This window comes from Stegostoma tigrinum, chromosome 8 (genome assembly GCF_030684315.1).
Source record: "Stegostoma tigrinum isolate sSteTig4 chromosome 8, sSteTig4.hap1, whole genome shotgun sequence".
Taxonomy (NCBI): Eukaryota; Metazoa; Chordata; class Chondrichthyes; order Orectolobiformes; family Stegostomatidae; genus Stegostoma; species Stegostoma tigrinum.
Genome location: NC_081361.1, coordinates 102,093,558 through 102,119,595, shown reverse-complemented (window position 1 = coordinate 102,119,595; position 26,038 = coordinate 102,093,558). Strand labels below are relative to the sequence as shown.

At 44.7% G+C, this 26,038-nt stretch overlaps 1 protein-coding gene across 2 annotated transcripts in view; it reads left to right on the top strand.

The window, feature by feature from the left end:
• The first annotated feature begins 6 nt into the window (after positions 1 to 6).
• Positions 7 to 26,038, top strand: part of rnpc3 (RNA-binding region (RNP1, RRM) containing 3) — a 51,761-nt gene continuing 25,729 nt past the window's right edge. For both annotated transcript variants that reach the window (XM_048539791.2, XM_048539790.2), the window contains exons 1-8: positions 7 to 107; positions 5,272 to 5,440; positions 6,105 to 6,152; positions 11,608 to 11,717; positions 16,939 to 17,034; positions 17,540 to 17,651; positions 21,295 to 21,363; positions 24,122 to 24,258. In XM_048539791.2, coding sequence (XP_048395748.1) covers positions 5,276 to 5,440; positions 6,105 to 6,152; positions 11,608 to 11,717; positions 16,939 to 17,034; positions 17,540 to 17,651; positions 21,295 to 21,363; positions 24,122 to 24,258 — 737 coding nt within the window. In that variant the 5' untranslated portion in view covers positions 7 to 107; positions 5,272 to 5,275. The remainder of the gene's footprint in view (positions 108 to 5,271; positions 5,441 to 6,104; positions 6,153 to 11,607; positions 11,718 to 16,938; positions 17,035 to 17,539; positions 17,652 to 21,294; positions 21,364 to 24,121; positions 24,259 to 26,038) is intronic.

Below are 26,038 nucleotides of genomic sequence, written 5' to 3'. Positions count from 1 at the left end.
CGGAGCTACTTCCGGTGTGTGCAAGTGGAAGGTTTATCTTCACCGCACCCAACGTTCTTCCCCCCCCCTCACCCACATTGTCTCCTCCGCACGGACTGGCTGCCAAGGTAGGAGCCCATGCTCACTGGGGTCCCACAGGGAGTCGTGCTGGACGGATCCTTGCTGTCTCTGGGTGTTGTCAATGATTTAGACTTGGATGTGGGAGGGTTGATCTCTGAGTGATACAAATGTTGGTGGTCTGGCCATTAATGCAAAGGCTAGCCTTAGACAACCGGACGGTATAAGCAGCCTCGTCAGATGGTCTGGGGATCAGTGATGATGGGAACTGCAGATGCTGGAGAATCCGAGATAATAAAGTGTGAGGCTGGATGAACACAGCAGGCCCAGCAGCATCTCAGGAGCTGATCTTTGATGAAGGGTCTAGGCCCGAAACGTCAGCTTTTGTGCTCCTGAGATGCTGCTGGGCCTGCTGTGTTCATCCAGCCCCACACTTGTTCAGATGGATTAGTCAGCAGCAAATGAAATTCAATCTGGATAATTGTGAGATACTGCACCTGGGCAGAACCAAGGGAATACATAGGTCACAGTCAGACTTTGGGGCAAAAAGTTCAGGGCTTCAGGGACCTTGGTGTGCATGTACACCGGTCCCTTTAAATATGAGAGCTGGATAAAGTGGTTAAGATCGCACAAAGTTTAAGGGCGGGGAGGCTATTTTGGAGCTGTTGGAAATGTTGGTTAGGCCACCGTCAAAGTATTACATGCAGTTGTGGAATCCACATTATAGGAGTTGTCTGACTACACTGGAGAGGGTGCAGAGGAGATTTACCAGGATGTCACCAGGGCTAATATTGTATCAGAGATTTTGTGGTCAGGAACGGGACTCCTGGAAGATATGTTGCCTCCCAGGTGCCAGGGTCCAGGATGTCACTGGGTCTACAAGATTCTGAACGGGGGTGGTGAACAGCCAGAAATTGTGGTACATATTGGCACCAATGACATAGCCAGGAAAGGGATTGAGGATCTGAAAAGGGACTACAAAGCGCTAGGTTGGAAGCTGAAGAGCACAATGAGTAGAGTAGTGTTCTCAGATTTGCTACCGGTGCCATGAGATAGCGAGGTGAGGAACAGTCAGCGAGTGCAGCTTAACACGTGGCTGCACAGCTGGTGCAGGAGGGAGGGCTTCAGATACTGAGAAGGGATGCCTTCTGGGGAAGGTGGGACCTGTACATGAAGGACGGGTTGCACCTGAACTGGAGGGGCACAAGCATCCTGGGGTGGGAGATTTGCTCGAGTGGTTTCGGAGGGTTTAAACTAGTTTGGCAGGGGGGTGGTAACCAGAGCTACACATCTGAGGAGGGATGGGGCGTAGTAGTAGATGAGGCGGTGGCAGGATGCATTGAATCTACCGGGAAGGATTTTCATGTGATGGAACAAAGGGATCGTTTAAAATGTGCCAGCTTTAACGCAAGGAGTGTCAGAAATAAGAGTGAAGAACTTAGAGCATGGATCAGTACTTGGGAGTGTGATGTTGTGGCCATAACGGAGACGTAGCTTTCACAGGGGCAGGAAGGGTTGCTAGATGTTCCGTGGTTTAGAACATTTAAAAAGAACAGGGAGGGGGGGTAAAAGAGGAGGGGGGTAGCGTTGCTAATCAGACAGTGCATCACAGCAAGAGAAATGAAGGTTGCCGAGGAAGGTTTGTCGACTGAGTCAGTGTGGGTGGAAGTTCGGAACAGCAAGGCAGCAGTCACCTCATTGGGGCTTTTCTACAGACCCCCAAATAGCAGTAGGGAGATCGAAGAACTCATTGGCCGGCAGATTGTTGAAAAGTGCAAACGTAGCAGGGTTGTTGTTATGGGTGACTTCAACTTTCCCAACATTGATTGGAACCTCCTCAGTGCAGATGGTTTGGATGGAGCCGTTTTTGTCAGGTGTGTTCAGGAGGGTTTCCTTACTCAGTATGTGGACAGGCCGACGAGGGGGGAGGCCATTTTGGATTTGGTGCTCGGCGATGAGCCAGGACAGGTGTCAGATCTCGTGGTGGGAGAACACTTTGGTGACAGTGACCACAACAGCCTCACACTTACTATAGCCATGGAGAGGGAAAGGAGCAGTTACCAGGGGAAGATATTTAACTGGGGTAAAGGAAACTATGATGCTATCAGGCAGGAGTTGGGAAGTACAGATTGGGAGCAATTGTTCCACAGAAAGGGCACAGCAGACATGTGGAGGCTGTTTAAGGAGCAGTTGTTGCGAGTGATGTATAAATTTGTTCCTCTGAGACAGGTAAGAAGGGGTAAGATTAAGGAGCCTTGGATGATGGGTACAGAGGTGCTTCTTGTCAAAAAGAAAAAGGCAGTGTACCTAAGGTGGAGGAAGCAAGGGTCTAGCACAGCTTTAGAGGATTACAGGCTTGCTCGGAAGGAGCTCAAGGGTGGACTGAGGAGGGCCAGGAGGGGGCACGAAAAAGGCTTGGCAGGAAGGATTAGGGAGAACCTGAAGGCATTTTACTCATCCATGAGGAATAAGAGAATGATCAGGGAGAAGGTAGGGCCGATCAGGGATAGTGTAGTGAACTTGTGTGTGGAGTCTGAGCAGATAGGGGAAGCCCTAAATGAGATTTTTGCTTCGGTTTTCACTGAGGAAAGGGACCTTGTTGTGAATGAGAACTTTGAGGAGCAGGGAAACAGGCTTGAACAGATCAGGATTGAGGAAGTTGATGTGCTGGAAATTTTGGCAAACATTAAGATTGATAAGTCCCCAGGGCCAGTCCAGATTTATCCTAGGTTGCTCTGGGAAGCGAGAAAGGAGGTTGCTAAGCTGCTGGCGATGACCTTTGCTTCCTCATTCTCCACAAGAGTCATACCAGAAGATTGGAGGGAGGCAAATGTTGTTCCTGTTTTCAAGAAAGGGAATAGGGAAATCCCTGGAAATCACAGACCAGTCAGTCTTACATCTGTGGTCAGCAAGGTTTTGGAAGGAATTCTGAGGGATAGGATTTATGACTATTTGGAAAAGCACAGCGTGACTAAAGGGAGTCAGCATGGCTTTGTGAGGGGCTGGTCATGCCTCACAAATCTTGTTGAGTTCTTTTGAGGAGGCCATGAGACAGGTTGACGAGGGTCGAGCAGTGGATGTGGTGTACATAGACTTCAGCAAGGCATTTGATCAGGTTCCCCACGACAGGCTCATTCATAAAGTCAGGAGGTATGGGATACAGGGTGATTTGGCTGTCTGGATTCAGAATTGGTTGGCTGGCAGGAGGCAGAGAGTGGTTGTAGATGGTAAGTATTCTGCCTGGAGGTCAGTGCTGAGTGGTGTCCCGCAGGGCTCTGTTCTTGGGCCACTGCCCTTTGTAGTTTTTATAAATGACTTGGATGAGGAGGTTGGTAGGTGCGTTAACATGTTTGCTGATGACACAAAGATTGGAGGTGCCATTGATAGTATGGAGGGCTATTGCAGGCTTCAGCGAGGCATTGACAGTATGCAGAGCTGGACTGAGAAATGGCAGATGGAGTTCAACCTGGATAAATGTGAAATGATGCATTTTGGAAGGTCGAACTTAAATGCTGAATATAGGATTAAAGGCAGGATTCTCGGCAGTGTGGAGGAACAGCGGGATCTTGGTGTTCAAGTGCATAGCTCCCTCAAAGTTGCCACCCAGGTGGATAGGGTTGTTAAGAAAGCATATGGTGTTTTGGCTTTCATTAACAGGGGGATCAAGTTTAAGAGCCGTGAGGTTATGCTGCAGCTCTACAAAACCCTGCTGAGACCACACTTGGAATATTGTGTCCAGTTCTGGTTGCCCTATTATAGGAAAGATGTGGAGGCTTTGGAGAGGGTGCAAAGGAGGTTTACCAGGATGCTGCCTGGACTGGAGGGCTTGTCTTATGAGGAGAGGTTGACTGAGCTCGGACTTTTCTCTCTGGAGAAAAGGAGGAAGAGAGGTGACCTGATCGAGGTGTACAAGGTAATGAGAGGCATGGATAGAGTCGATAGCCAGAGACGTTTCCCCTGGGCAGGATTGACTGCCATGAGGGGTCATAGTTTTAAGGTGTTAGGAGGACGGTATAGAGGAGATGTCAGAGGGAGATTCTTCACCCAGAGAGTTGTGAGCACATGGAATAGTTTACCAGTGGTAGTCGTGGAAGCGGAGTCATTAGTGACATTTAAGTGACTGCTGGACATGCACATGGACAGCAGTGAATTGAGGGGAATGTAGGTTAGGTTATTTTATTTTTGGATTAGGAATATTCCACGGCACAACATCGTGGGCCGAAGGGCCTGGCCTGTGCTGTGCTGTACTTTTCTATGTTCTATATTAGGAACTGCAGATGCTGGAGAATCCGAGATAACAAGGCGCAGAGCTGGATGAACACAGTAGGCCAAGCAGCATCTCAGGAGCAAGAAGGGATGAAGGGTCTAGGCCCGAAATGTCAGCCTTCCTGCTCCTAAGATGCTGCTTGCCTTGCTGTGTTCATCCGGCTCCACACCAGGGCTGGAAAATTTAGTTACGAAGAGAGACTGGATAGACTGTGGATGTTTCCTTCGAGTAGAGGAGGTTTGAATAGTACATGATTGAGATGTATATTGATCATTTTCACTTGATGGAGGATCAGTGACCAGGGGCATCGACTTAGGGTAAGGGGCTGAAGGTTTAAAGAGGATGTGAAGGAGAAAAAAACATTTTCAGACCGAGCTTGTGGAAATCTGGAACTCAGGGTCTGCCTGTCAGGGTGCTAGAAGCAGAAATCCGCAACATTTACATAGTATTTAAATGTGTATTTGTAACTGCCAAGGCAGATGTACAGAATTAGAGTAGTTGGATGGTTATTTTTGACCAGTACAGACATAATGAGCCAAAGGGCCTTTTTAGAACATAGAACAGTACGGTTCCTTCGGCCCACAATGTTGTGCTGAATTATTACCCTACTCTAAGTTCAAACTACCCAGTATACCCTACATTTTACTATCATCCATGTGCCTATCCAAGAGTCACTTGAATGTCCCCAATGTATCTGACTCGACTGGCACTGCTGGCAGTGCATTCCACACACCCACCAATCAGTGACCCACTCACATAGCCTGTAACAATACCTTTCACACACAACCCACACTGTCACTACCTATCATCCTCATGTCCCCACACACATCGCCTCCCCTGCACCCAGTCCTGGTTTAACCCTAGTGGCCCAGTTAAACCCTGGGTTGTGGAGCCCTCCAGTTACAATGGCCTGTTGACTAATGTCCTGTGTTTCTTTGCCTTTCCAGAGTCATGACTGCCCCAGTCCCCACAGAGGGTGTCACACTTCCAAACAATAGCAGCAAGACAATTCTGGTGCGCCATCTTCCAGCTGATTTAACACGAAATGAGAAGGTGGATTTGCTGAAGTATTTTGGAGCAGTGTCTGTGCGAGTTTTATCCGACAAAGGAAGACTGGTATGACCACAGTGATATTAGCCATACTTCTATAATGGTCATCGCGTTCCCCTCCTCCAATTATTCAACCTTCAATCAGTCCTAGTATAAATTTAGTACTGAGGAAGTGCAGCATTGTTGGAGGGTCAGTGCTGAGGGAGTGCTGTCGGCAGGTCAATATGATACGTTTTGACACCCCATATAGACACACACAAACTTATGGAATTATTCTCAAGGTTCAGGGAATCCTCAAACCTATTTTTGATCTTAACCCCTCAGTCAGTTTCACTGAAATAGCTTCGTTGCTCCTTCTTTCTTGTGAGAGCTTGCTGCATGAAAATTAGCTGCGGTATTTCTAAAAGTAGGCAGTGACTACACTGTTGAAGTTATTTCATTTGTTGCGTTATGCCACACCAAAGCTTGTCAATGACACTCTCGTTTACCTCTTTCTCTGTATCCAGTGATAGGAGAATATGGCTGCATCCACTTTACCCCAGTCATGTGTAATGAGATGGGCTATGAATGAGCTGAAGTACTGGCAGTGATAAATGTAGGAGTGATGTTCCCTACATGCTGTAGGACATTGTTGAAGCAAATCGTGGGGATGAGTTGTTGAATTTTGTGTTTCCTGTCTGTGATAAGACATTGAATTCTCATTCACTTAATTTACTTTGTTTTTTTGCAGAAACATACAGCTTTTGCTACTTTCCCGTCAATTCATGCAGCAGCAAAGGTAGGTTATATGTTAGAACATAGAACATAGAACATAGAACATAGAACAGTACAGCACAGAACAGGCCCTTCAGCCCACAATGTTGTGCCGACCATTGATCCTCATGGATGCACCCTCAAATTTCTGTGACCATATGCATGTCCAGCAGTCTCTTAAATGACCCCAATGACCTTGCTTCCACAACTGCTGCTGGCAACGCATTCCATGCTCTCACAACTCTCTGCGTAAAGAACCTGCCTCTGACATCCCCTCTATACTTTCCACCAACCAGCTTAAAACTATGACCCCTCGTGCTAGCCATTTCTGCCCTGGGAAATAGTCTCTGGCTATCGACTCTATCTATGCCTCTCATTATCTTGTATACCTCAATTAGGTCCCCTCTCCTCCTCCTTTTCTCCAATGAAAAGAGACCGAGCTCAGTCAACCTCTCTTCATAAGATAAGCCCTCCAGTCCAGGCAGCATCCTGGTAAACCTCCTCTGAACCCTCTCCAAAGCATCCACATCTTTCCTATAATAGGGCGCCCAGAACTGGACGCAGTATTCCAAGTGCGGTCTAACCAAAGTTTTATAGAGCTGCAACAAGATCTCACGATTCTTAAACTCAATCCCCCTGTTAATGAAAGCCAAAACACCATATGCTTTCTTAACAACCCTGTCCACTTGGGTGGCCATTTTAAGGGATCTATGTATCTGCACACCAAGATCCCTCTGTTCCTCCACGCTGCCAAGAATCCTATCCTTAATCCTGTACTCAGCTTTCAAATTCGACCTTCCAAAATGCATCACCTCGCATTTATCCAGGTTGAACTCCATCTGCCACCTCTCAGCCCATCTCTGCATCCTGTCAATGTCCCGCTGCAGCCTACAACAGCCCTCTACACTGTCAACGACACCTCCGACCTTTGTGTCGTCTGCAAACTTGCTGACCCATCCTTCAATTCCCTCGTCCAAGTCATTAATAAAAATTACAAACAGTAGAGGCCCAAGGACAGAGCCCTGTGGAACCCCACTCACCACTGACTTCCAGGCAGAATATTTTCCTTCTACTACCACTCGCTGTCTTCTGTTGGCCAGCCAATTCTGTATCCAAGCAGCTAAGTTCCCCTGTATCCCATTCCTCCTGACCTTCTGAATGAGCCTTCCATGGGGAACCTTATCAAATGCCTTACTGAAGTCCATATACACCACATCCACAGCTTGACCCTCATCAACCTTACTAGTCACATCCCTGTAACCCCACTACACCCGGCACCTTTCCCTGCAACCGTACGAAGTGCTACACCTCCCCCATCACGCCCAGTCAAGGCCCAAAACAAACCTTTCATATCTGACAATGATTCACCTGCACATCCGTCAACTTGGTCTACTGTATCGGCTGCTCTCGATGTGGCCTCCTCTACGTCGGTGAAACCAAGTGGAGACTTGGAGACCATCTTGTAGAGCATCTGTGTTCTGTACATAGCAAACAACAACACCTTCCAGTCACCAACCATTTTAACTCTTTCCCCCCCTCCTCCCCAATTCCCTCAGTGACATGTCCCTCCTGGCTGCCTCCAGTGTCACAATGACTCCACCTGCAAACTGGAGGAGCAACACCTCATATCCCTCCTCAGGAGCCTACAGCCCGATGCCCTAAACATAGAATTCACCAGTTTTAAAATCTCCCCACCCCCAGCCTCATCCCATGTCCAACCCTTCCTCTCATTCCCACCTCCAGCCTCGAGCAGGCACTGCGCTGTCAAGGGGTGCTGTCCTTTGGATGAGACGCTCATCTGTGGTCCTGTCCCGTCTTGCAGTGAATGCAAAAGGCATCAGTTCACTTCTATCTTTTCAAGGACCATTAGGGCTGTGCAACATATATTGGTCTTGCTAGTGAAGTACACATCCCTTGGAAGAATACCAAAAAGTAACATTGCAGATGTGGGCACTGAGTGGACCCTGGATACCGTAAGGTGTAGGAGCTGAAGTAGGCAATTCAGCCCATTGACCCTGTTCCAAAATTCAACAAGATCATGGTTGATCTGAAAATCCATTTCCTTATAACCCTGATTCCCTTACTGATTCAATCTCTCTCTGTCTTCAATATACTTAGTAATCCAATGTCAACAGCCCCCTATGTTACAGAATTATATAGATTCACTACTGTCTGAAAAAAGAAATTCCTCCTCACCTTTGTGTTAAATGGTGATTATTTTGATATTGTGCCCTTGAGTTCTAAACTCTCTGACAAGGGGAAGCATTTTTCTGCATCTTCCTTGTCAAGTGTGCTAAGAAACTTGTATGTTTTGATAGGTTGCCTCATTCTTTTTAAATATCATTGAGTATAGGCCCAACCCACTTGACCTTCCCTCATATGAGGTTACCTCCTTCCTGTTTTCGGACAGAACACTTGTAAATCTAATCCTGATCAGGAAACAATTCCATGAGATTAGAGATCAGGAAGGCTGTGATTACTGACCGTAGAACAGACAGACGGTTTAGAGAGCCGTTTAATGACTAATCTCACCCTCATGTAAGGATTGGATACAGTAAATCAAGACGAACTCTTACTTGTGACAGAATCATAGACACAGATTGAAGGGAATCAGTACAAGACCCAGAAGGGGAAATGATGGGATGTTCTTTAACACAGTGAATTGTCATCGCTGTCGCTGTCACTTTCACCTGCCTGAAAAGGCAGTGGAAACAGGTTCAATCATAACTTTCAAAAGGGTTTGGGTATCATTTCTAGGGGTGTAATAAAACAGCAGGGGAGTAGGACTAACTAGATTAAAACCAGAAATGCTGAAGAAACTCCGCAGCTCTGACAGCATCTTTGGAGAGAAACTGCGATAATGTTTCAAATCTGACATGACTCTTCTTTGGACTCAACGTTAACTCTGTTTCTCTCTCCACAGATGCTCCCAGACTCAGAGCTTCTCCAGCACTTTCTCAGATCTGCAGCATCTGTGGGACCTTTTTTTTATGGAACGAACTGGGTAGTTGTTTTCTGAAGCCAGAACAGTGCATTAAACAAAGTGATCTCCCTCTGATCTGGAATTTGAGTTTCACAGATATTCAATGCAAATGTCAAAAATTAAAATTAATTAAATTCAGTGACCCCCTCAAGGTATTGCAGTGTTGTCTGACCTGTTAGGCTAAATAAACTGTTTGAAAACCCCAGTTATTAGTTTACAAACATTATTATTGAGATTTTTAAGGTCTTAGGAAAAATTTGAGACTCGGGCTTGGATGCAGTTGTTTGTTTGCTGGCCGAGCCAGTTGTTCCATGGTGTGCAGACATGTTGTTACCATTCTAGGCAGCATCATTAGTACGACCTCTATTCGAAGCGGTGTTCTGCTCTGTTCTGAATTTATATGATCCTCTTGTGTGGTGGGCCTTGTCACTTACGGTTCTCTTAGCAGCAATCTGTAAATGGGGTCTGTGTGTTTTGTTAATGGAGTCCTGTGTTGAGAACTAGGCCTCCAGAAATTACCTCGCATGTCAGTTGTTTGCTTTCCCAGTCAAACTGATGGCTTCCTTCATCCTTGTCTATCAAGACAAGTAAATATTGGTGATAACAAGGTGTACAGCTGGATGAACACAGCAGGCTCAGCAGCATCAAAGGAACAGGAAAGCTGACGTTTCAGGCCTAGACCCTTCTTCAGAAAAGGTGTAGACCTGAAACATCAGCTTTCCTGCTCCTCTAACACTGCTTGGCCTGCTGTGTTCATCCAGCTCCACACCTTGTTATCTCAGATTCTCCAGCATCTGCAGCTCTTACTATCTCTGAAGTAAATATTGGTCATGTCTTTTTACTGCCAGCTGATGTTGGTGTATTCTGGTCGTAGTTTCCTCCCTGTTTAAGACCCTGTTTGTCCGTTGTAATGTTTCTTGCATTGATATACTGTTAGTCAGAGAGACACTAGCCACTTAAAGTTTTGGCAAAGATCCGTGGATGAGATTGTTGACTTGCTCGCTGAGCTGGCTTGTTCTCGTTCAGACCTTTCGTCACCGTGCTAAGTAACATCGTCAGTGGAGCCTCTGATTTCCGGAAATTGTATTACTCACCATAATGGACCAGGCAGTATAAATTTTAAGCGGAGTAGAATAACATTGCTTCAAAGGAGCAAGTCAACAACCTCAAGGATCGGGAGCACTGACCCTGATCACCAGCAATGTCAGCAAGGACAGCTTACAGAAACTACTAGATTTATGCCTCACAAAGCATTAAAACCTAGAAGATCGGAGCAGAAGGTGGCCATTCAGCCCTTCATACCTGCTCTGCCATTCTTCACGATCATGGCTGATCGTCCAACTCAACAGCCTATTTCTCCTTTCTCTCCATAAACCTTTGATCCCATTCGCCCCAAGTGCTGTATCTAGTCGCCTATCGAATACATTCAGTGTTTTGGCATCAACTACTTCCTGTGGGAATGAATGCCACAGGCTCACCACTCTTTGGGTGAAGAAATGTCTCCTCATCTCCATCCTAAATCGCCTACCCCAAATCCTCATTCTTTAACCCCTCGTTCTGGACACACCCACCATTGGGGCCATCCTCCCTGCATCTACCCTGTCCAGTCCTGTTAGAATTTTGTAAGTGTCTATAAGAATCCCCTCATTCATCTGAGCTCCAGCGAAAACAATCCCAACCTAGTCAGTCTCTCCTCGTACGTCAGTCCTGGGTCAGCCTGCATTTCATGTTCACTGGCCAGATATACAAACAGATCAATGGCATGCCGACTGGGTCACCCATCTCGTGTTCTCATTGTACAAGCAGTGATGCAGAGATTGGAACACACATGTGAGGATCATATAAATTTGGAACAGAGCAGAACACCAACATTACGATTAGAGATTGCACTGATGACGTTACCTAGAATGGTAACGGAACTTTTGCACACCATGGAATAATCAGCTCGGTGAGCAAGCAAACAACTGCATTGTTATTGAGATGCTGGCATCGTAAGCATTTATTTGACCATCCTCTGTTGTCCTGGAGAAGTTGGCGGTGAGCTGCTAAATTGAAAATTTAGGTTACCCCCATCATGCAAGTTTGGAATTTATATTGTGGCAACTCCCCTTTAGTAGATGAATCACTACATTGTTCATTGATTTTCGATCTTGTGTACCCCCTGACTCATTCCAACTGTAATACTAGATGTCTGGAATGCCTAACCTAAAGCCCTCTCACTCTTTGTCTCTATCCTCGTTTTCTTTTGAAGCGCTCTTTAAAATCTATCTCGAATCGAATTTTTGGTCATCAGATCTAATATCTCCTCACTTGGCTGAGAATCCAATTTTGTCTGGTTACTGTTTTGGATCACCATGGGCAGTTACAGTGTTAAGTTGCAGTCCTCTAGGCCATTGAGGTGTATTGAGAAAGGGGAAAATGTTTATACGTTGCAACTGGGGTCTGATGCATGTTAATGAAGTCAATAGTGAGTTACCCTGCTGTATGCTGTTTTCAGGCCCTGACCAGACTGCATCAGTTAAGATTTCTGGGACACACTTTGGTGGTGGAATATGCGAAGGAACAAGAGCACATTGAGCTACTGGAGCCAGCTACTGAAAACAAACCGTACGTATTTTACATTCAGTCGTTTTATTGTAGTTGCATCCATTGGCTTTGCCAAATCTGATCAGGTTGCCCCTGGGCTTCTGAAATCTTGGCTTGAATCTATCGCTGATTTGGATCTCTGACTGGCAGGATCTCGTTCCAAACTAAGCCCAAGGCAGCCTCTTATCAGCTAACGCCCACATTTCAGTTTGCACAGGGGGCTTTGGGTAGGACCTGAGTTCCATAAAATCTAACGAGTAGAGAAGACCAAAAAATAAGGACTATTTCCCATAAGAATGAATGAATGAATTTCTGTTAATATGCTGAAATAACATTAATACAAAACTGCTGAATAAATATTAAAAATTGCCCCCTAATAAAGGGAGCATATATGCAAAACAACAAATTCAGTGGACTTTCTGTAGCAATTGCTTTGCTTGTGTCAGAGGTCATATCTACAAGTCTGATTGTAGAGGATTGAGTTCTGGCTTGACATTTCCAGTAAATTATGTTCTGGTCTCTATAAATTTAAAATAATAAGTTCAATTTTACAGGTCAAAGCTGAAAGACTAGCACAACAAGATATTACGCTTTATGACTGACTTTATGAAAGTGCCTAGACTGTGTTTTTGCAAATACCTTATATTTTAAAATCCAGTGCAGAACACCCTTAGTTCTTTCAACAACCCAGAAACCCATTTTAAGGGGTGCTTTATGTTCTCCCTTTAGTGGTCGTTTTCAAGGAGAAGTTAGATATAGTGCTTGGGGCTAAGGGGATCAAAGTGTAAGGGTAGAAAGTGGGAACAAGGGACTGTATTGGGTGGTGAGGCGCGATCATGTTCAATAGCAGAACGTGCACAAAAGACTGAATAACCCACACCTGCATCTATTTTCTGTATTGCTTCCTGAAGGCAGGAGAGCAGTGAAATGCATGCAGCAGATTGGCTGGGTCAAGTCACCCATTCCTGTGTTGGATCCTCAAACTCATTCATAATAGAACTGATTCCAGTAGGATATCCCCTGTTTTCATAACAAAGTGGCAGAGCCAGTTCATATCCACAAGACGGCAGCAGATGCTCAGATTTGTGTTGCTCTGACGAGCTTTGTTGTGGGATCTGCCTTCGTGTTTGCTTTGAGTGATCTGTTCCTGTGTCTGCTCTGCTGTGGGATTTCATGCTGACCATGAAGACATGCATAATTTTCAGGGTCTTCATGGAACCAAGTCCCATTCGCCCATCACCTGCGTCCCCGCTACCTACTTGGAATTACATACAAAATAGGAGCAAAAATAAGCAATCTGGCTTTTCAAAGCTGAAATATCCTACAGACAGATCAGGATGTGGAGGTGCTGGGGTTGAGCTGGGGTGGACAAGGTCAAAAATCATACCACACTGAGTTATAGACCAATAGATTTATTTGAAATCACAAGCTTTCGGAATCTTGCTCCTCCTTCAGCTGTTAATGAGTGAGGTGGCACGAGACTCAGATTTTTTATGTCAAAAATCAAAGGGTCACAGAACTGATACATTTGTATTGAGCAAACCTAAAATGTTTGTTAAATCTTTCATCAGTTAAGAAGGAAAGGCAGATTTCGCGTAAGTCGGACAGGCGATGGCCTACTGGTATTATCACAGGGTTGTTAATCCAGAGATCCAGATATTATCCTGGAGACCTGGATTGGAATCCTGCCGTGGCAGACGGTGGTATTTAAATTCAACAAAAATCTAGAATTAAGAGTCTAATGATAACCATGAATCCATTGTCGATTGTCAGAAAAATCCATCTGGTTCACTAATATCCTTTTAGGGAAGAAAACTGCCATCTGGGCTACATGTGACTCCAGACCCACAGCAAAGTGGTTGACTCAACTGCCTTCTGGGCATTTAGGGATGGGCACTAAATGCTGCTTAGCCTGTGACACCCTCATCCAGTGAATGAATAAAGGAAAAAAAAATTTCGATTGATTAACGTGTAAATGCCAGAATTTCTTTCAAGTCACTGCCCCAAGATAACTAAAGACTTTATTAGTATACCAGAGGTGCCATCTCAGGTCAAACAGTGTATTTTATGTGCAAGCCCTTCTTTCGGATCTAGTCCATGTTTAACTTGGAGTGAGTGTGTGTGTGTGTGTGTGGGTGTGTGAGTAGGCACATGGGGTGGGGGTGGAGAGTGATCATGTGTGAGAGTGCATAGTGTCATGGGTCACATGTAGTACAACATGAACTCAAGATCCTGGTTGAGGCCATCCTCATGGGTATTGAATCTGGCTAATAGCCTCTGCTCAGTGACTTTGCGTTGTTGTCTCCCCAAAAATCCAAGGCTGAATGTCCTTGACCCACTGAAGTGTTCCCCAACTGGGAGGGAATACCCCGTTTGGTGATTGTTGCGCATTGTCCATACATCCTTTGTCATAGAGTCTGCACGGTCTCACCAATATACCATGTCCCAGGGCATCCCTGCCTGCAGCGTATGGGATAGACAACATTGGCCAAGTCACATGAGTATCTGCCGTGTACGTGGTGGATGGTGTTCCCACGTGTGACGGTAGTGTCCATGTTGATGATCTGGCATGTCTTGCAGGGTTTGCCATGTCAGGGTTGTATGGTGTTGTGGTCGATGTTGTCCTGAAGGCTGGGTAGTTTGCTGCGAATGATAGTCTTTTTAAACTTTTGAGGTTGTTTAAAGGTGAGAAGTGGAGGAATAGTGAAGATCCTGGCAAGGTGCTCATCGTCATTGATAATTTGTACAAGGCGTAGTCTCTCTGCTCCCAGGAATGATAAAACATTGGATGATCAAAGATACCCTATCGGTCGTATCCTGTGTCTGTGATCTGAGTAGTTCAATTCAGTTTTTTGCTGTGGCATGTTGAGACTGGGGATCGATGAGTTGAGCGTCGTATAGAACATAGAACAGTACAGCACAGTACAGGCCCTTCGGCCCTCTATGTTGTGCCAACCTGTCATACCGATCTCAAGCCCATCTAACCTACACTATTCCATGTACATCCATATGCTTGTCCAATGACGACTTAAACGTACCTAAAGTTGGCGAATCTACTACTGTTGCAGGCAAAGCGTTCCGTTCCATTCCCTTACTACCCTCTGAGTAAAGAAACCACCTCTGACATCTGTCCTATATCTTTCACCCCTCAATTTAAAGCTATACCCCCTCGTGCTGGCCGTCACCATCCTAGGAAAAAGGCTCCCCCTATCCACCCTATCTAACCCTCTGATTATTTTATATGTTTCAATTAAGTCACCTCTCAACCTTCTTCTCTCTAACAAAAACAGCCTCGAGTCCCTCAGCCTTTCCTCATAAGACCTTCCCTCCATACCAGGCAACATCCTAGTAAATCTCCTCTGCACCCTTTCCAAAGCTTCCACATCCTTCTTATAATGCAGTGACCAGAACTGTACGCAATACTCCAAGTGCGGCCGCACCAGAGTTTTGAGCTGCAGCATAACCTCTTGGTTCCGGAACTCAATCCCTCTATTAATAAAAGCTAAAACACTGTATGCCTTCTTAACAACCCTGTCAACCTGGGTGGCAACTTTCAAGGATCTGTGTACATGGACACCAAGATCTCTCTGCTCATCTACACTGCTAAGAATCTTACCATTAGCCCAGTACTTTGCCTTCCGGTTACTCCTACCAAAGTGCATCACCTCACACTTGTCTGCATTAAACTCCATTTGCCACCTCTCAGCCCAGCTCTGCAGCTTATCTATGTCTGTCTGCAACCTACAGCATCCTTCGTCACTATCCCGTTCTTATGAGGGCATCTTTCAGTACATTGTGTTTCTCCTCTTCTAAGCAGATTCTGTGTATGCATAGGTCTTGTCTGTAGGGGATGGTTTTCATTTTACCATTTTTAAGTGGAAGCTAGAGAAGTACAGCATTGTGAGGTTATCTGTAGGCTTAGAGTGAGGTGTTGAGGTGCTCGTCCCTAATGGAGTTGTGTGTGTCCAAGAATGAGACTGATTTTAAAGAGTTGTCCATGGTAAGCCTGATTGTGGGATGAAACTTGTTGATATCATGATGTAGCTGCTTCAGTAATTCATTCAGTGACTCAAATAGATTAACCATGGCCTTAGTAAGTTCCAAGTTGCACATTCCCATTTGTACTCAATAATCTTTCATTCCCTTGCCTGATAGGATCCATCCACCTCCACTTTTAAATTAAATTATTCAATGACTTTGTTTGTTCCAAATTTCTGAGGCAGAGAGTTCCAGAGTCACAGAATGCTCTTAAATAAAACTACCGTGCCTTACATCCCTTTCTCTAAGTTATTGGTATAAATTTATAAACACAGTCCCCTCATTCATCATATTCTGCCAGTCTGGAAACTGATGCATTTATTTATACACTGTTTTCTACCTGCCAACCAGCCAATCTTCTATCCATGCTAATAATCCTCTCCTCCCCTCGCCCCCCCCCCCCCCCAAACTCACGTGCAGACGCACATGCAGTTCCTGCTTTGTGAAATAACCTTTTATGCGGAGCCTTGTCAAATCTATTTTGGAAATTGAAGTACGACACATTAATAGGTTCCCCTTTGTCCAAAGCACGCGTTACCTATTCAGATAGTCCAATCAATTAGTTAATCATATTCCCTTTTCACCAAATTATGCTGACTCATCCAAATTACCTTGCGTTTCCCAAGTGTCTGAGAAATGATTGATTTGAACAGCTTCCCTTTGGCTGACAGCAAGGCCAACTGGCCTGTGTTTTTCGAATCAAAGTGCTGGAGAAACTCGGCCACGGCAGCGTCAGGGGGGAAAGAAAGAATTTCAAGCCTTACGATCCTTTGTCAGAACTGATTGTTTTATTTTTCTCCTGTTTCCACCTCCCTCCTTACTTGAATGGAGGTGTCATATTTGCTACTTTATTTTGCTTCAAGTCTGGCAAAGCCTTGGTTTTAAACTTCTCATTCTTTGGCTCAATTTTCCTCACACTTCCCTTTGTCTGTGTTCTTTCCCAGCTTTAGAACTTTGGAGATCTCCTTAAATTGAGCCCCTCATCCATCCTGATTTCCGTTATTGTTGACCATTCATTCACAACTGCCTGGATTCTCCCTTCAGAATGCCCTCCCTTTTGTTTGCTTCACTATCAGATGTTTGTTTGAAAATGCTGTGCTGTTGCTTGGGAAGTTCATGATGCTACTATTGTAGAAAGCTAACAGTTCTCATAGTGGTTTAACAAATGCGTGGATTATTAATCTTCTTTATTTCTGCTTTTTAGTGATGGTACAGAAAAAACTTCAGATGATAAAGATAAGAAGCAGGATCTGAAACCAAGAGTTCCGGTTATTGAGGATGTGATTGCCAAGAGCCACGGGTTAGTAACATGACCTTAAACCTTGGACACTTGGAACCAGCTCAACAGGATTCCCACACGAGCCACTGTAGGCAACTGGTACCAAACCCCCAGAATATAATTCGTAAAAACTCCCTCCAATGAGGGCAGAGCCAATTAGGGAGGGAGGAACTGAGGGCGCGCCACGCTGTCAAAGGGTCCAGTTTCAAAGGGTGCACTAAACTAAGGCCCTGTGTGCTTTCTCAGATGTATGCCCAATATGCCCTGGCCCTGTGCCAGTGATGCCGTTGGCACTATTCTGAAGAAGACCAAGCACCTGGGAGCCTCCTCTGCTCAGTATTTATGCTTCAACCTGCATCAGTTAAATACACTTATGAGAATCCTTACAAATACGGGCAGACGTAGTGAGAAAACCGATGGCACAGTCTGGCTGAGTGAATAACATTGTTGGCAAGTTTCTAATCACCAGGCTGTGAGATCCCTTGTTGTGTCTCAGACTGTGGCCCTTGTCCTCTTTGTGTTGCAGGTTGACCTATCCTATGAACCCATGCCTGAAGTATCTGTATCCACCACCAACCAGTGTCATTCTGGCCAACATTGCAAATGCCATGGCGAGTGTACCCAAGTTCTATGTGCAGGTAAAAGAATCTGATGAGACATTGTTAACTTTTTGCTGCAAGAAAATCTTAGCCTTTGCTTTTACTGAACTTTTGAGTTGAATTATGTAGAATTTGCATACCGCTGGGCTCAGCCAGCTAATGGCAATGTTTATTCAACTTCATGCCACCCTTATTCCATCTGCATCATCAACATATGTGAGGCAAAAAAAAACCAAGGGATGTTTATTCAGCTTCCGTTTCAATGTATTATTAATATTCCTCAGTGTTCCAGAGTTCCACATTCTCTCCACTCTTTGGGTGAGGGTGTTTCTCCTGAAATCCTGATTGGATTTATTAGGGACTGCCTTGTGTTCAACACCCCAGGTTCTGATCACCAGTGCAAACATTTTCTCTCTGCTCACCCTGTCAAACCCTTTCACAACCTCAAAGATTTCAATCTCTCAATCTCTTCGTCTTCCCTTTTTCTAGAGGTGATTTTGCAGAACAGAGGCATTTATAGGATGTTATTTGTCATCCAGCCAATAGAAAAAATTCTCTTCAATAGAAGGGCATTTAGAAAAGCTTAATGCAACCGAATGGAGTTGATGTCATTTGTGTGGAAGGGAAGTCATATTTAATAAATTAGTTAGAATTCTTTGAAGCTATAACAGGCATATTTGAAAGAAAGGAACCGGTACATGGCCATAGAGTTGTAGAATATGGGAACAGACCCTTCGGTCCAACTCGTCCATGCCAATCAGGTATCCTAAATTAATTTAGCTCACGTTTGCCAGCATTTGGCCCACATCCCTCTAAACCCTTCCTATTCATAAACCCATCCAGATGCCTTTTAAATGTTGTAATTGTACCAGCCTCCTCCTCGTCCTCTGGCAGCTCGTTCCATACGTACACAACCCTCTGCATGAAAAAGTTGTCCCTCAGATCCCTTTTAAGTCTTTTCCCTCTCACCTTAAAACTATACCCTCTAGTTTTGGACTCTCTACCCTGAGAAAAAGCCCCTGTAGCATATTTGGATTTCAGACAATGTTTGGTAAGATGACACATGTAGTTGTTACTGTACAAGATAGGAGCTCATGGTGTTGAGGTATACATAAGGGAGAAGTTAACACAGAGTCAGGATTACAGGGTCTTTTTAAGGTTGGAGAGGCATAACTAGCAGAGTGCTACAAGGGCCTCAGTTATTTACAATTTATGTTAAATGACTTGAGTTGGGGGTGCACAATGTAATATATCCAAATTTGTTGCTTCTAAAAAATTGTAGGAGGACATGTTGTGATGTGGACATAAACAGCCACAAAGGGGATATAGATAGAGTGAGTGGGCAAAGCCTTGGCAGTTGAAATTTAATGTAGGATTTTGTGCTGTTATGTGCTTGGGCAGGAAGACTCAAAAAGCAGACTTTTATTTGAATGGAGAAGGACTCCAAAAATGTGCAGTGCAGAAGAATCTGGATGTTCTAGATGAATCTGCTTGAAGCACAAAAAGCTATGTAGGCCCAGCAAGTAATTAAGAAGGCAAATGGAATTTTGGCTTGTATTGCAAAGGAATTGGAGTTTAAGAATAAGGAAGTCTTGTTACAACAGTCCACGGAGTTAGTGAGGCTGCACCTGAAGTACTGTGCACAGTTTCGGTCCTTGTATTAAAGATAGGATACACTGGCATGTCCCAAGGGTAATGAATGTTTTTATCCTAGAGAGCTTTGGAAGCTAGATCACTAATATGATTTAAAGAGGAGATAGACAGACTTTTTGAAATATTGGAGAATTGACAGCTGTGCTGATCTGCCATGAAGTAGGAGTTAGGCCTGATGCAGATCAACCATGATCTTATTGAATGAAAGATGGGACATACTGAGGGGCCCAAATGGCCGACACCTATTTCTTTATTTTGTGTTCTGATGTACATCTTCTATTCTTTTGTCATTTCTGATTCAGTGTCAAACTGTGTGTTTTACAACACATGTGTAAAGTGCCTTGGGGCACTGCATTTTGTTAACGGTTCTGTATAAATATAAGTTAGAGCCACGCAGCACAGAACCATACCCTTCGGCCTAACTAGTTTATGCTGGCCAGGTTTCCTGAACTGAACTAGTCTCATATGCCTGTGTTTGACCAATATCCCTCTAAATGTTTCCTATCTATGTACCTGCCCAGATGCATTTTAAATGCTGTAATTGTACCCGCCTCTATCTTTCCTGTGGCAGCTCATTTCATACATACAACCTGTATATGGAATAAGTTGCCCCTCAGGCTCCTTTCAAATCTTGCCCCTCATACTTTAAACCTATAGCCTCTGTTTTTGGACTCCCTACCCTGTTGAAAAGACCTTGGCTATTCACTTTTTTTTCTATGACCTTCCTGATGTTATAAATCTCCATAAGATCACCCCTCAGTCTCCTATGGTCCAGGGAATAAGGTCCCAGCTTATCCAGCGCCTCCTTATTACTGAGACTAGACAGTTTGAGTTCTATGGTTATGAATTTTTTGTACCCTTTGCATTTTTAATAACATCCTTCCTTTAGAACATAAGAACTAGGAGCAGGAGTCGGCCGTTTGGCCCTTCGAGCCTGCTCCGCCATTCAATAAGATCATAGCTAATCTTTTCGTGGACTTCGATCCATTTGCCTAGGCTCTCGCTGTATCCCTTAATTCCTTTATTGTTCAAAAAAAATCTACCTTAGCATTAAAAGTGTTTACTGAAGTAGTGTCAACTACTTCACTGGGAAAGAAATTCCTTAGATTAACAACCCCCTGGGTGAAGAGGTTCCTTCTCAATTTAGTCCTAAATCTGCTCCCTCTAATCTTGAGGCTATGCCCTCTTGTCCTAGCTTCATCTCCCAGTGGGAACATCTTCTGTACTTTTATCTATTTCCTTCATGATTCTATATGTTGCTAGAAGATCCCCCCTCAATCTTCTGAATCCCAATGAATATAATCCCAATCTACTCAGTCTCTCCTCATAAGCCAATCACGTCCACTCTGAATCAACCTAGTGAATTTCCTCTGCAATCCCTCCAATGCCAGTACATCCTTCCTCAAGTAAGGAGGCCAAAACTGCACACAGTACTCCAGGTGTGGCCTCACCAGCACCTTGTACAGCTACAACATAACCTCTCTGCCTTTAAACTTAATCCCTTTAGCAATGAAGGACAAAATTCCATTTGCTTCCTGATTACTTGTTGTACCTGCAGACCAACCTTCTGTGATTCATGGACAAGGACACTCGGGTCCCTCTGCATAGCAGCATGCTGCAACTTTTTACCATTCAAGTAATAATCCCCTTTACTATTACTCCTACCAAAATGTATGACTTCACACTTATTTACATCGTATTCCATAGCAAGATGACCAGAATTGTACAAAGTACTCTGAATGTGGCCTTATCAATGTCTTGCACTATTGTAACATGACTCCTAACAAATTGTTCAGTAGGACAGATAATACTACTCCTGATCACATTCCTGTTTCTGGTAACTTACTGTCCATAGTGAAATGCACCATATCCTACCTTACAACGGTTACTGCGTTTCTGGAGAACTTCATTAAGTTTAACCACTTCGGGATGACTGAGATGAAGAACTGCAAATTTGTTGCGTAGTGTCAGTGCCTTTTGTTCACACAGTTTTTGAATATCTTGCTGATGCTGAATTCCTTGCTTGCAGGTTCTACACCTGATGAACAAGATGAATCTGCCTGCTCCCTTCGGACCCATCACAACCCGCCCTCCAATGGTAATGTGTGAGAGAAAATCTGTAACAGTAATGCATCGAGTATCCACAGTTAGCCAATAGCAGAAATTTTGCAGTGAAATGCCAAGGCCTTGGAAAGGGTGTAAGTGTGGGACAAGGATAGGTTGGGAAATAAGATATAAGGATATAAGATATGGAAGGATATAGATAGGCTAAGTGAGTGGGCAAAAATGTGACAAATAGAGTACAGTGTTAGAACACGTGATATTGTCCTTTTGGCTGGAAGGATAAAAAGCAAGTATATTATTTAACTGGTGAGAAATGGCAGAACCCTGACATGCAGAGGGATCTGGGTGTCCTAGTGCATGAACCAAAGAAGATTGGTACAGCAGGTACAGCAATCATTCAGGAAAGCTAAGCAAATGTTACTGTTATTTCAAGTAGAGTTGAGTTCAAAAGACTGGAGATTATGCTTCAGTTATACAGAGAATTGATGAGACCATATCTGGAAAACTGTGTACAGTATTGGTCATTTTATTTAAAGAAAGTTATAACTGTATTGGAAGCAGATCAGAAAAGGTGTCTCAGGCTAATATCTGGAACGGCTGGGTCATCTTATGAGGAAAGGTTGGATACACAGGGCTCGTGTCCACTGGAATTTAGAAGCATAAGAGGTGGCTTGATTGAAACATAAAATCTAGAGGGGTCTTGATAGGGTAGATGTGGACAGGATGTTCACGTGGGTTTCCTCCCACAGTTAAAAGATGTGCAGGCTAGGTAGATTGACCATGCTAAATTGCCCGTAGTGACCAGGGATGTTTAGGTTAGACATGGGAAATGCAGGGGTTGGGGACTGGGTCTGGATGGGATGCTTTTGGGGGGGTGGTGTGGACTTGTTGGGCCAAATGGCCTGTCTCCATTCTGTAGGGATTGCACGATTCTTGTGTGATTTGTATCATCCATGATCTTATTAAATCACAGAGCAGGCTCAAGGGCAAGGGTGGTCCTATTGCTGCTCCTTATTCATATGGACCAGGGATGAGGGACTTCATGAATGTGGACAGACTGGAGAGGCTGGAATTGTTTTCAAAAGAGAGAACGTTCAGGGGGTTTAATTGAGATGCTCAAAATCATGGAGAGAGTTCGATCGAGAAATCAGGAGAAAGTATTTCTAGAGGCTGGAGGGTCAGTGACCAGAGGGAAACAAATTGAAGGGAATCAGGCGAAGCCTTAGATGGGGAGGTGAGGGCAGTTGTTTTACATAGTGAGTTGTTGGGATCTGTGTGCTGTCTGATGGGGCGTATTTAACAGTGTACCTCAACAGGGTTTAGAGTAAATACTCAGAAAAATTATAAGACTTCAGGGAAAGATTCAGTGAGTAGGGCTAATGGATTAGAACTTTCAAGGAGTCAGCAGATGCTCATTTAGCTGAAGTCCTACTATGCTGCTTACAGTAAAATGACTGAAGCCTGATGGAGTTCAGTACCATTTTTAGAGTGAGAGTAATTTCTGTTTTCTGGACATAAAAACAAAGTGCTGGAAATATTGAAAGGATGGGCAGCATTCAGCAGGAAGGGAAGCCTACAGGACAGAGACCAGGTTAATCTTCCAGCTTCTCTGGAGAAAAATCCTGACCCAAAACGTCAAGCTTTCCTGCTCCTCTGATGCTGCTTGGCCTGCTGTGTTCTTCCAGCTTCACACTGTGTTATCTCTAATCTTCCAGCTAGATCACTCGTCCATGAAAAGCTAGAGACATTACGGAGTATATAACTGCGATGGGGTTGTGTCATTTGCTGGGAGTAAGGGGACAAACTTCTTACTGGAAGAGACCAAGAAGATGTGAAATAATAGTTAGGTTTTACTTTTTACTTCAAGAGCCCAGTCAGTGGTTGGTGCATTACTTGTGTAGTCACTAGATTCCAATCCCAGCCTTGTGCCAGTGTGACTGCAGTAAAATCAGTGAGTCACTATAGCTTCTCTGGGGCCAGAAAAATGATTCACCCTTTACCTTGCCAGGATTCCTCTTTCAAAGACTGTTCAGACATGGCTTGCGGTAACCTCCTGTGTATGTGAATCAGAAAGTGCACAGTGTCAATCCCACTCTAGAAACTTCAGCCAAATTTCGGACTGATGCATGCATCGAATTACCAGTGGAGTGCCACACGATCATTGGGTCAGTGACGAAGGAACAGGCGCTGTCGACGGTTCAGTACTATAAGGGCCCTCCCCCATATATGATTCAGGATTCCATTGAGATATTGAACCGTGGACTCATTTCCCACTGAGATAGAAGGTAGAGCTCCTGTAGTATTAATTTAATGAATGCGGCAGGGTGCTTAACTCCAGTGACCTGGCCAGTGTCTGTCCTTCACTCGACATCGCTGAGCCATATTATCTGGCCTTTGTCTCTTAGTGAGAGCTTGCTGTGTGTAAATTGGTTGCTGCATTGTATATTACAACAGTAAGCACACCTTGCCTTGACTTTAACGTGTTTTGTGTGTTCCTGTGAGATAGGTGCAAGAGAAATGTAGTATTTCTCGCCTCATGAGGCCTGAAGCGCTCCCACAAGAAGTAGTAGTTACCATCTCAGATAATCATTGTCAATCTGAAGGGGTGGATTTTGTAATTGAAAGAACTATGCTGAGTGAATGCAGTTGGGATCATCTCATTGAATAGTGGGCAGGCTAGATGGGCTCAATGATCACCAATTTCTGCAAGCATTTGGAGCTGTATTCAAGTCACAAGGTTATCATTGTTGTTCCCTGGGTAATTGGGGAATTTGTTTTCCTATTTCTGTTAGTACGAGGAGTACGTTCCTGCCCCCCCACCAATGCCCCCACTGCCCCCAGAGGAGCCACCACTGCCCGAAGAAGAGATGGATGTTTCAAGTGAGGAAGAATCGGAGTATGAAAGTGGAAGTGAAGAGGATAAAGAAAGGCAAGTACAACAATGACAACAATAACTCAGATTTACCCAACGTCTTTAATGTGAGCAGAGCGACCTCGGTGTCCATGTGCCCAGATCCCTGAAAGTTGCCACCCAGGTTGATCGGGTTGTTAAGAAGGCGTACGGTGTGTTAGGTTTTGTTGGTAGAGGGATTGAGTTTCGGAGCCATGAGGTCATTTTGCAGCTGTACAAAACTCTGGTGCGGCCGCACTTGGAGTATTGTGTACAGTTCTGGTCACCACATTATAAGAAGGATGTGGAAGCTTTGGAAAGGTTGCAGAGGAGATTTACTAGGATGTTGCCTGGTATGGAGGGAAGGTCTTACGAGGAAAGACTGAGGGACTTGAGGCTGTTTTCATTAGAGAGAAGAAGGTTGAGAGGTGACTTAATAGAGACATACAAGATGATCAGAGGATTAGATAGAGTGGACAGTGAGAGCCTTTTTCCTCAGATGGAGATCGCTATCATGAGGGGACGTAGCTTTAAATTGAGGGGTGATAAATATAGGACAGCCTCCACAGGTGAGTCCTTTACTGAGAGAGTAGTAAGGGTGTGGAATGCCCTGCGTGCAACAGTAGTAGACCTGCCAAGTTTAAGGGCATTTAAATGGTCATTGGATAAACACATGGATAATAATGGAATAGTGTAGGTTAGATGGGATTCAGTTTGGTTTCACAGGTCGGCGCAACATTGAGGGCTGAAGGGCCTGTATTGCGCTGTAGTGTTTGATGTTGCTACGTAGTTGTGTCCAAGAACAGGAGGAGGCCATTCAGCCCCTCGCATACTACCTTTCGGTCAGATTGTGGCTGATTGTTGCCTCAATCCACTATAAACTTTGCGAATTACTACAAAAATCAAAAACTGTCATGCTGCTCCCAGATTGAATTATCAAATGCCAGCTCCCTTAACGAGACTGTATTTTGAGGAGAAATGTATGAAGAAATGCTTTTTCTGGCTTCAATCATAAACAACCTGACTTGCACTTTTAAGTAATGCCTCCTTGTTCATAGATATCACAGAATCCCTACAGTGTGGAAACAGGCCCTTCGGCCCAATAAGTCCACATGGACCCTCAAAGCATCTCACCCAGACCCATCCCCCATAGCTCACCTAATCGGCACATCCCTAAACACTATGGGCGACGTAGCATGGCCAGTCCACCTAGTCTGCACATCTTTGGACTGTGTGAGGGATCTAGAGCACCCATAGAAAACCCATCTAAGCACGGGAGAATGTGCAAACTCCACACAGACGGCCTCCCGAGGATAGAATTGAACCCGAGTCCCAAGAACAAAGAAAATTACAGCACAGGAATAGACCCTTCAGCCCTCCAAGCCTGCGCCGATCCAGATCCTCTGTCTAAACCTGTCACCTATTTTCCAAGGATCTGTATCCCTCTGCTCCCTGCCCATTCATGTATCTGTCGAGATACATTGCAAATGATGCTATTGTGCCCACCTCTACCACCTCCACTGGCAACGCGTTCCAGGCACCCACCACCCTCTGCGTAAAGAATTTTCCACGCATATCCCCCTTAAAATGTTCTCCTCTCTCCTTGAAATCATGGCCTCTAGTAATTGAGCCCCCACTCAGGGGGAAAAAGCTTTTTGCTATCCACCCTGTCTATACCCCTCATGATTTTGTAGACCTCAATCAGGTCCCCTCTCAATCTCCGTCTTTCTAATGAAAATAATCCTAATCTACTCAACCTCTCTTCATAGCGAGCACTCTCCATACCAGGCAACATCCTGGTGAACCTCCTCTGCACCCT